General features: G+C 33.3%; 1 protein-coding gene across 1 annotated transcript in view; it reads left to right on the top strand.

Annotated features, from left to right (window-relative positions):
* Positions 1–218: 218 nt before the first annotated feature.
* Positions 219–12628, top strand: part of LOC125055547 (pituitary homeobox homolog Ptx1) — a 52557-nt gene continuing 40147 nt past the window's right edge. The window contains exons 1-2 of the mRNA XM_047658010.1: positions 219–527; positions 8957–9273. Coding sequence (XP_047513966.1) covers positions 9078–9273 — 196 coding nt within the window. The 5' untranslated portion in view covers positions 219–527; positions 8957–9077. The remainder of the gene's footprint in view (positions 528–8956; positions 9274–12628) is intronic.

Below are 12628 nucleotides of genomic sequence, written 5' to 3'. Positions count from 1 at the left end.
GATAAAAAGTCGATTTTATCCGCATAAGTTCGGCCAGCTGACTGCGTCCCCCGCTCCCGTACGCACTGAAAAATCTACACGAGATTTCAGGGCGACAGAGACGGATATATGCGGGAAATGTACGCGTGTGAGGGGGATAAGTGTATCAGTGCGCGGCGGCGCGGTGGGCGGTCGCCAGCGGATGATGTATAGAGTGGTGGAGTTAGGTTCAAATTGCGTCGGGAAGTGGCCGAGATTAGAGTCAGTGCGGACGGTACCGCGCGTCGTAAGCCCACTTAAGACTGTTTTTAATACTAGTATTTTTTACGCGATCGCAAGGATTTAGCGGATTTCTGATTCGTTCGTGCGCTTTGATTTATAGCTATCGGTTTTGTGTTTACGTTAGTGGTTGACGGATTGTCGCGTGCTCATAATCCACCGGCTTCTAGCAGATTATGACGGATAACAAGAGATTTGGTGCTCAGTGATACAGGCTGAGGAGTTGACCTATTGAATTGTAACGTGTAAACAAACACATTATACTATTGGTAAGATTTTCATAGTTAAATATCCATCCTTTACGTAATTGGCTAGATGTTAACGAAGATCTGATAATTGTAGTCTAGTTTCCAGCCTGTATATCATAGACTTATGGGTGGACAGTTAGTTATGTTTAACAATGTGTATAATTTAAACAAAATACTCCAATTGGAATTGCCACATGTGCAGTGTTGTCATAGATAAATTATAACCATAGAGTCTAGATAATGTCACCAGGAACGTTATATCTATTACTTTAATCTATATTAATTTTGTATTATTACAATGGCGGGTTAGTTCGGTTTGACAGTTTTAATATTTTGAAATATATATACTCAAAATAGCATTCTAATAGTGAAAGAGATAGAAATGGAGTAGTTTTAAAGTTTATTTATCTCTTTCTAATATAAGAGAACCAACATGGTAGTTATGCAAACTAATATAATGCTTAAATATTAATCGTTAATTATTAACTTTTAATAAATTAAGTATAATGTTAAAGAATTGTTATACATGATGTATGATCTCTTAAAATTTACAACATTTTTTAAAGTAATAAAATCAGCCTCTTTTAACTTAAAAAATCAAAGATATAGGAGTATTTTTTTTTATAATTTATATTAAGAAATTGTTATTGTATTTTTGACTTATGCTATAAATGTATAAATAGCTATTAGAAGCCAATCATATATTTTATTATTAGACGTATATTATTATATAATTATATAAGTCAGGAAACTTTAATTCCAATATCGATAAAAATATATAATTCAAATAATGTTTATCACAATCAAACGATAACGGACGTATGCGTCGGCTAATTACTATACCTACCTAAATATATCGTAAATATCATATTTAGTTTAAAATGTTACAGTGTAACTATAATTTATATGGTTCCTTCTTTAACGAGACTGATTCCACTCCTTAAATTAAGTACCCGTCTGTCTCTTTTTAGCACAGCTTAAAAAAAAGAGAGAGTATAAAACCGGAATGTTTTCAGTCTTTAATATTAACGATCAAAAAATATACATACACACTATTCTTACAGAATAATCCAATACGGTATCAATTTAAATTCATTAAAGTAAAAATATATGACTTAGTAATATAATGCCGTTATTATATTTTAGATAGATAGATATCATTTGGTGTTGGAAGAATTATTATTTAATACTGAATTTATATAGCAATCTAACAGTAATTCAATAAAAAAAACTGAATTTAATTTAATATGAAACAGAATAGTAAATCTTGAGAAGGTCAGGCTGAATATCTGGGAGCAATGGCAGTGCGCGCGCCAAGTCACAAGCAAAAGGCCATTTTCGACCTATAACTTCGTAGTGGATAAAATTAGAAGCCTGAATTTTTAGTTACCAAGCCAACGGTATCTTTCAAATGTCAATGGATTTGAATTGGCTATACGGCAACAGATGGTTTCTTAATATAAAACCAATCTTTTACGACTTATTTGCAAGATTGTATCAACTATTGACGAAAGGGAAAACATGGGTAGGTACTTAATAATTTTAAAACTAAATTTTCAATTCAACTACCGCGTTTCGTTCCGGTACACATTCTGACACAAAAATAATTCAGTAGCGCTACAACCTTTTTAGGTCTGGGCCAAAGATTTCTGTATCTGTTTAATGATAATTTGTAAATCTAATAGACAAGAAGGTGATCAGCCTTCTGTACCTGACATGCCGTCGACGTTTTCTGTCAGCAGGCCGGTTTTCTCACGATGTTTTCCTTCACCGATCGAGCGAATGTTAAATGCGCATAGAAAGAAAGTCAATTTGTGCACAGCCAGGGATCGAATCTACGACCTCAGGGATTAGAGTAGCATGCTAAAGCCACTAGGCCAACACTGCTCTGCATTCTATATAATGACACTTCAATTATTATTTTGAGTTTGAGTTTGCCTTCACTACACTGTATGGTTACTTCAATAATTAAAGTAAAAATATATATTATTTTAAACCAAATATTTGCTTAGCAACAAACGCATTTTTTATAGTATTAGTTCAATGCATAAAATTTATCTAGAATCAAAACCAATTTTAGGTTCATAGTCGAAGTTATGCGCCGACGGAAACTTTATTTACAAAGTATTTAGAATTAATAAAACTACATCAAACAAACAAAACAACAAGACAAACCATAATTTATTATTAACTTATAAGAAGTTTTTTTTCTTAGATGCAAATTTATTCTTTAGTTCTTGACTAGGTACACAGTTTAATTTGAAATAGTACAGGATTATAAAAACTAAATCATGCCATGCACTCTGTCTCTTTCTGTCGTATTGTATTAACGCTGTGTTTAGTTAGAACGGTGCAATTTTTTATGAATAAAAGGGGTAGTAGTAGCCTTAAAAAAGAAAACACTATTTAGTTAGTGATCATTAAAGAAAATTATTTCGCACTACAGTTAATTTCAATAGCTTTCTTCACACTTACACTGCGAATTAATCATTTGCAGGTCATTTGCGTATATTAAACAAGATTTAGAATGAAACGCGGCTTCACCGGGTTGTGCACCAATGAACTTTCTTTCTATGGGTGCATTTAACATTCGCTTGAACGGTTAAGGAAAACATCCTAAGGATACCGGCTAGCCCCATATAGTCGACAGCGTGTGTAAGACTTGCCTATTAGATTTACAAACGTTCATGAAACAGATACAGAAATCTGAGGCCCAGACTTAAAAAGGTGCTAGTGCCACTGGTTTGTTTTTTATATTCGCCAAAAGTCTTAAATTTAGTAAAATAAAATACTAAAATAAAATGCTGCCTAGCAGAGATTAAGTATTAGGTTAGAAATTCAGACGAAAAATAATTAAATTAAAAGTGAATTTAAAGAAATTATTATATGTGTTTTAAAGTAAATAATATATGCAATGATTATAAAACGATTACACGATAAATAAGACTATCGGTGCATAATTATATCACTTAGTACATATATTTTGTGTAACAGAATTCCCCATATAAATAAGAAAAATATATAGATTACATACACGGAAAGGCATTTTTTACATATTTTTAAATAACGTTATATATTATTTCGTCACGTGTGGTATAGTACTTACTATTTGAATAATGATTACGTGTGTAAGAATACATTTTCGGAGATAAATTTTAATTTATTAGCTTTTCTTCATATCGTAGATATGATACGTTCAGGGACTAGTGTTGGCCTAGTGGCTTCAGTGTGCTACTCTTATCCTTGAGGTCGTAGGTTCCCTGGCTGTGCAAAGGCGCATTTAACATTCATTCGAAAGGTGAGGAAAGCGGCTCGCTTTAGACCCAAAAAGTCGACGGCGGAGGTTGATCACCTACTTGTCTATTAGATTGACAAATACAGAAATCTGAGGCTCAGACCTAAAAAGGTTGTAGCAGCACTGGTTTCTTTTTTCATATCGGTGTATATTTAAAAAACTCTTTTATTAAAAATGTATCAAAAACAATTATTGCTTTGCTCTAGGTATATTACTTATGCATTTATGAGAAAAAACGTACTAAAAACGCTATTACATACTTCATAATATGTCAAAAATCTTCGCAAGCGAGTTTGAAACCTTATTTTAATACTATTTCACGTAGCTCAGGAGATAAACATAACTTTGAAAATAAATACAATACACTCCTAAAATCTATGTTTAATTGTTAAGGTACAATGGTATGAATCCCATACGAACGGCATAAGAAAAAAAACCTCCGTACCGTAAAGGTAGTCTTAACCTTCTATGTTTTTTTTTATTTTTATTTAAGGGTTAAGGAATAATATTAGTCCTGGCAACAACCATGACCATGCATACTAAATCTTAATATATATAAATTACGTGTCACGTTGTTTGTCCGCTATGGACTCCTAAACTACTGAACCGATTTCAATCAAATTTGCACACCGTGTGCAGTTTGATCTAACTTAAAAGATAGGAGCTTACATCTCAATTTATGACCGCAATATTATTTTCTTGCAAATTATTTGATAGTCACAACTCTAACAGATGGCGCTTTGTTGAAAGTATGAACGTTTCACATAAGCTACAATTTAATGGCATTACCACCAAAAAAGCATGACTGGTGTTCTCCTACCGTTTCCCTTGAATAGTTTACTACTAAGTAATATAACAAAAACCTTAGCCACAGCAACGCTTGGCCGGTCTGCTAGTTTATTATAAGAAATAATAAGCAAAAAACATCTCGTACGTATATCTGCGCATAACTAAAAAAATTCCGGTTTCGCTGAAAACATCATAACCAACGGAAAATTACGTTACTGAAACAAAGCTGTCCTCACAAAAATTAATCGCAAACCATTCAGCTCTTTAATAGTGACAATATAATTCTCACACTGAGTTGAAGCCACTTCTCACGAAGTTATCACCTACGTGTCAACATCGAAATCATAAAATCATGTTATCAATACAAGATATGAACAGATAGACACAAATATTTACCGATAAGTATCTCGACATATGTTTTACATTCATAGTTGGTTCAATTTCGTGTAATATAGATATGATTGAAGTGCGTACAGCAGTACTGTGAACATTTTCCGCTCCATAGAGTTTCGCCGAGTTGTTCTAGGCTTGCATTGTTATGTTAATTGCTATTAATTGCGAAATCTTTTATTAAAACCTAAATATAACAATCAAAAATATAGATATTTACAATTTTCCTAACCTACATAGTTTTTAAAATGAAATTAAAACAAATTTAAAATGTTTGGTCTCTGTGGCAGTGTACCTTTAACGCTGGCAGCATTTCCTCGCTGTGTTGCGATACTTTTTCGTTGAGCGAGGAAAGCACCAGCTCTGGGGTCACCGGAACTATCTACCAGGCGCCAAGCTGAATCTTTAATTAGCGCCTGTGCTATTTATGTACATATTTACATTAGACTTCTTCGATACAAAAAGTCCCCTGTGTGCTGCGATTTCTCATGACATTTTCGCACGTGTTTCTTTTTCTATATTTTCATACCATTCCACCTGATAACTTGTGTGATGTTTGAGAGCATAAATATAATAAAGTCTTTAGAGTGTCGGCCAAGAGCTTACGACTCTCTTCTTTGAGGTTGGAAGATTTAAAAATCGTGTGGTCCACATAAGGCTGATCACCTATTTAACAAGTTCACAGATTAAGCTAAGATTATCACATAACAGATACAGACTCAGGACAAGCCAAGGCTTGTTGCGCCAATTGTTTTTTCTGGTTCAACATGTTACAAAGTGCCGTATTTCGCAAAGATTTTGAGCGTCATATGAAAAACGTTCATGTTATTCCCAGGAAATGGAAATGCGAGTCCTAGATTCAAATGGCTGTCAATCGAGACTCATTTCTAAGTATTTTTGACATACCGGAGTCTAATTTATCTTTGAATCTTTCTTTTTTTTGAATCAATGGAAATGAAAATAAATGTTGCCAATATTTATAGTAGAATCACTTACTTTTTCTCTCAAATCCTGTCATTATATAATTATGAAATCTGTTGTAGTAGCAACTTTATATGGGTCAGTAACTGTGTTACTAATAAAATACACATTAATATTCTATAAGATTTTCAAATCCATATTATTATCGTATTCTTGATGTAATACAATTCTTGTTTTCTTCTAATACATTTTATGATTACTTATTGTATTAGGTAAGCAAAATAATATTAAATCTAACGTGGTAATTTCGTGTAAAGTAAATTTAATTTCAGCTTTATTTTATCCGAACTGGGTTTAGTGTTTGTATAACGTGTTTTGTTGCTTATGAGCAGTATTGGCATAATAGCGTGCGACTCTAATCCCTGAGGTCGTAGGTTCAAGCCCTGGCTGTGAATCAATGAATTTTATATCTATGTGGACATTTAACTTGCTTGTGGAGAAAACGGCATGTATTATTTATTAGGCCCAAAAAGTTGACGGCTTGTGTCAGGCACACAAGACTGCGGTGACTTACTTGCCTATTACCCATAAATCTGAGGCCAAGACCCAAGAGGTTGTAGAGCCACTAGTTTTTTTTTGTGTGTTTTGTTTCTTATAACTTATTATAATTACTAATTTAAAGATATTTCATTATTATAAAAACCTGGCAATGTTTACTGACCAAACGCTTTATCCGTAACTGCAAAACGATAGGAAGAGAATTGAAATAAAAGGATTTCGTAACGTATTCGCGCCGTTCAGACTTCGTTTTAATAGAGGTACCCACTTTCGCCAACTTAAATCTTTCGGCTTAAAAAAGGCTTTATATCGGTTTAAAGGGATATCAACGGCTTCGACTCGATTGGGTTTAACTTCCAAATTACTCGCTAAGAATAATGCATTATAAGATTACTTATTGATTTTTATATGGTGGCTTACTAACTTTTAAATATAGGGTAAAATTTGTTTTGCATGTCTCTTCTTTATTTTAATTCGGGTAACTTAATACTTTAGAGCGACTCTCATCTCTGAGGTCGTAGGTTCGATCCCCGGCTGTGCACTAACGGACTTTATATGTACGCATTTAACATTCTCTCGAACGGTAAAGATAAGTATCGTGAGGAAACCGGCTTGCCGTAAACCCAATGTATGTCAGGCACAGGAGGCTGATCCACTACTGGCCTATTAGATTGACAATTATGAAACAGATACAGAAGTCTGAGGCAGACCTAAAAAAAAGGTTGTAGTGCCACAGTTTTAACTTAATACTTTAATAATAATAAAGCATTTTTATTTCCATAAACTTAAGTTACTTAACCATTTCAAATGTTGTTAGTAATGTTGTCAGTATTTACTTATAGCTAAATGTTAGTAGTAATATCTTAGGCGTCTGTCGATATGGACCCTTGGATAAAGACATCCTCCAACCCTTTCCAGATGTCTTAATACATAATATACCGTTAAATATAATTATTGGTATATAATGGTAACTATAGTAAGGAAACAACTGGGAGTAATTTAACTCATAAAGTATGTAAAAAAATACACAGTACCTACGCGTCAAGACTGTACATTTTGCTGACTCAGGCTTTCATATTTTTATAAGCGTAGCGATTACCTAAATCGTCGTGCGGCGAGAGTATAGCCAGACGTAGGCACTCTCTTCAACAGTTGCATTGCATTCATTTGTTTCATAGCAATTAACATTTAATTATTTCGCATATATTCTATTGTAGTAATGTAAAAATAAAATCCTCTATTATTTAAAGCTCCCTGATGACTCAGGAACAGTACATATCAATTCGCCAACCAATGCACCGAATGAATAGATAAATCGTGGATTTTTCCACCTTTTCAGCTTTATAGGCAGACTGACAAGGCTGTTTGAAATATGAAAGTTGGGTCATATATTTCCATCAGCCGTTTATGGCGTTATATTTTACAATGTGTGCTCCTTAAATCACGATGATAATAGGTTGATATAGAGCCTCATTAGAAAGTTTTTAACGTTTTGGTAAAGTTATTCGAATTCACGAAGATTGTAACGTCTGCATCTGCAGGAAAGCAAAGATACCTACTTTATTTTGTTTTCTTTTGCATAATATATATAAACTTTGTTGGTACAGAAAACACCACAAAACCACTAAAGGGTTTAACCTTGGTGTCTTAAGGGCTGCACCAAGATTTAAATTTCTTATAAACTTAAAAAAGAAATACAATTTATACAAAAACGAAATGAAAACATTACAACAAACATAGATAATAAAAATCATATTTATACCTTATACATAATATCTTTCATTTAAACATAACCTGTATTTTACGTCGTTTGGAACTGTTTAGAGATACATCTTGAGGTCCAATGGTAATACAAGAGTATTTTCTAATAACAAGACGGTTTAACTCCTACCTCTTTTAAAAAAGTATCATTTTATTCAAATATAGTTTATTCGGTGATTTTTTTTAACACTAATAAAGACTAGATCAATTACTTAATTCCCTAAATTCATTTCTCTCACCTCAGTGATTTTACATAAAGTGTATCACAGTGTGCGAGTGCCATCAATTCGTAACAGAACAATTTTTTTTTTGATTGGACAATTCACACCAATTGATCTAGTCCCATGCTAAGCTGGTGAAGCTTGTGTTATGGGTACTAGGCAACGGATATACATACATATTATAGATCGATAGACATATAAATACATATTTAAACACCCAAGACCTAAGCACAGCACCAAATGCTCATCACATCGATATTTGTCGCCCCCGGCTGCGACGAATCGAACCCGGGACCCATGGATTTGCAGTCAGGGGTACTAACCACTAGACCAATGAGCCGTCAAAATTAAATGAGCAACTAAAGCACATGTGCGCGAGATAGGTATAGTGAGATTCTTGAGAATAAGTTTATTTTATTAAAATGTTTAGAATTTAATTAAATAAATATTAAAAGCTAACTAAGAAATATTAGCCTTTTTTAACAATGTTTGTAACGGAATATAACTGTTTCCAGGCGGAGAATGCCCAGCGCATAACTCCGTTTACCGTCAGTCGCTCGCGCGGCCTTTTCGACTCCGTGACCAGAAGGCATCACCATTCATCTCCGCGTGTACAAGGAGGCCCTGGCGGCCGGAATGGAGCCGCTAAGCGAGAACGGGCTTTGTCTCAGCGAGCTGGAGCTCCATGGTGGAGGGCATTTGCATGAATCAGTGGCGGCATCTGTCGGGTCCGCCATTTCCAGCTTGATGGCACCCTTGCATCACGAACCGCAGCATACCCCGTTACACCATGCCCCGCCATTGCACCATGAGCCGTTGGAGAAGCTAAAACGTGAGTACGAAACACTTATTAGATTAATGTTTTGGTCGTAGCGCTGTTAACCGCAGAGTTAACTGATCTATGCTTCGTTTTAATTAGGTATATATTTGACGTAACTAAAAAAAAGTATTCTACTAATGAGTAAAATTATTCATGTAAGATAAAGTCTTTAATAACATTTTGAAAGTTCATGTTAGTTTATTTTATTTGGACCACGAAATTAGGACAAACAAAATATTACAATGTCCCTATAATATGTGGGAACGACAAGTGAAAACAAACCCAATATAGAAAAAATGGTTAACAAACACAACAATATTTAAAAGCAATTTATAAAAAAACACACACATGGACCAAACTTTTTAAATTTGGTTTAAATTTCTCTTTATCTGTTTTTATTATTATTATTGTATATAAATGGTAAAGTATATTATAAATACTGTATATATATGGAATCAAATAAACGGTTTATTGTAATTACAGAACACATGTTTAAATTTTTTTACATTAGTTTAATTAAATTATCTTTGTACTGTGTCTTAACTGTCTTTGTGCAGAGAACGACAGACGAGATAGCGATATATTCTATTAATTGAGTTCCTACCAACGCTATTTCGACGATCCGGGAACACTTAAAACACTTGTCTAAAAGAAGTGTCTGAAACAGCACGTGTATATCGATCATGGAATAAAAATTGGACGGGCGTCATAGGCAATGAGCCGTGACGAGATGTGGGTGCAATTTGACATCACTTTGTATACAAAATTAGGGATTATTCACCTCCCTCCTTTCACCATTGATGAGAGATGACATGCAATTATATCTTTTATCATTCTATTTGTGATAAGATACACGTGCCGTTATCAAACTATCCTTATTCTAGTGTCTGCGTTTAATCTTGAAAGGGGCCGATATAAGTAAGTTTCTAACATTGACAGTTATATCTAGATAATTACGAAGTACCTCATTCGATTTTTACTATAGGTATACTATGTTCACTGTTATTTTATGACATCTTATAGTGCCATCAACTTTCGAAGGTAGGCGATCATTATGGTTACTTTAATTTTGGATGGAATTTTGGAATTTGTAAACAAGACGTGCATCTGCAACCAGGTCTCCTTCTATTTTTTTTGTTTATTTTTTTATTTTCTTTTCACAAGTATTGCAAAATTAAACTTATATGAAATGTTTTTTTTGTTTTGTTTCTCATTTCTCAACCATTCAATGACAATGTGCCACAGCGAAGCGTGGCAGGGAACAGCTAGTTATGTATAAATATCCAAAAACAAAAGAACAACTCAAAGCAGTTAACGTGCTGAATTTGTGCAATAAAGGTTAGGTTAAACTACGAAAAATAACACGCCACCTGATTATGTATGGAGAAAATAGCAACGATACAAGGGAGACTAATCGGATAGTTTTTACAAACACATCAGTATCGGATTACGCGCCCCTTGCATCTTTAGTTGTACAATTAGTCGTCGCTTGAGGGTTGAATAACGCACTGAATGGTGCTCTACCTATTTTTAAATAACACTGAATAATGCTCTATTTGTTTTTAAATATAATATATATTTAAAAACAATATATAACTTAACTTATAACTGGAAGAGTGTAACTGTTATTTACATCTTTTGACTGTATTAAAATTTGTCATTGTTAGCGAAAACAATTTTAATATAAAAATAAATTCCTTTAAAAAAACATCGACTTCAAAATGCTCTAATAATTTTAATTAACAATAGTTCTTATTTTTATTGATGGGTCATGGTCTCATATATTAATTTATTTATATAGGTTTTTATTCAGAAGGCTCTGGGATTGTTACAAACCAAATAATTTGAAGCCTTAAATATACAGATCGGTCTACGGACGGCCCATGCTTAAACACACATAAAAATACACGTGTTAATAATGGTTGTTAAGGAGGAGGTTTTTTCCTTCGAATTTTTGAAAATATTCGATCTACTAAATCTAGTTTTTTTAAGTTAAAATATCGTAAAGTAAACAAATTTTTCGATTGTCAAAAAGTATAAAAACAACATCGATTAACGATCTATCACTGACGCAAAAAGTCAATTTCAATAAATTATCTGTCGCTGCATCTCTTTCACACCCATACGACCCATCTCTTACAAAAATTACCCCCGAAGTCGACGAAGCATTATATTGCGATGATTAGGCTCGCACTTGCTCCGCCATTGAATTTAAATGGGGGATTAAAAATCCACTGCGTTTTATTTATTAAAAGCTATTGTATACGAGTTCATTAGTCAATTGCTGTCATCATTGATCACTGTTTTGTGAAAGATATTTTTATAGTTTGATTTATCTAACAAATATCTAAAGGGCAAAGGGATATCACGTGAATACTCCGTTCTATATTTATTTGTTAGCCTATCTTAGAGAAACATAACACTAAAGAAGTCTTGAAACTGTCTTAGACTTAAGAGTCGATGTGTCATATAAGGCGCAACGAAAAATTGTCAAAGGAATAGGTGCAAAACATCACCTTTGTTATATCTAGCTTTAGCACGAGTTTCCTGCAAGTTATTCAGGCTATTTATAACGCAAATTATGTTTTTGATTTCGTGGTTGAAGGATGAGTAAATGAACAAAAATATATTGAGCCCGAAGGACACAGTGTTATTGTATTGAAGTTCCATACAAGATCTATTACTTATGTAATCGTACCATCTCAGTATACAGCTCACCACGATACTCAGATATGAGTTTCCGACCCAGAGAGAGTGACACTGATTTAGTTTCTATAAAAAAAGAAGGCAAATTTTGTACAGTTTTTATGCTGACTCTCAATAATGATTTTGTATTAAATATAACTTAGAATTAGAATTAACTTAGAATTTATTATAAATACATATATTCTTTGTATATTTTTTGTATTTGTATAGGTGAAATTGTGCTTTGTGTATGTTTAAATGTGTATTCCGTTTTGGCTATTGTGTACAGAGTAATTGTTTGAATATTGTTTAATAAGTAGCTGTAGGAATACCATGGATCAAATAAATAAATAAATAATTATATCTTTATAACTAAAAAGAGAATGGATAGTAGCCAGTAAACGAGCCGTAATGTATTTATAGGTTAAAATATGCAATATAATGAAAGGGAAGGTAAAAAGGTTGATATTATTAAAAATATACCGAACATGCGAAAGCTGAGTATATCCGTCGAAGATTGTTCTCACATCCAGATTTTTATAAAATACGCGAAAAACACGTTTCGTGGCTTTAATTTTAAATTGAGCTGGTTTTACGGATTCTTGCTAAAGCCTTCGTTGATTTTGTCTCCGTAGGTGAGATTTTTTCTCGTTGGCGATAACCCCACATTATTATGAGGTCG

This window comes from Pieris napi, chromosome 13, assembly GCF_905475465.1.
Source record: "Pieris napi chromosome 13, ilPieNapi1.2, whole genome shotgun sequence".
NCBI classification, from domain to species: domain Eukaryota; kingdom Metazoa; phylum Arthropoda; class Insecta; order Lepidoptera; family Pieridae; genus Pieris; species Pieris napi.
Note: the sequence above shows the minus strand (reverse complement) of the source record. Positions and strands in the feature narration are given on the sequence as shown.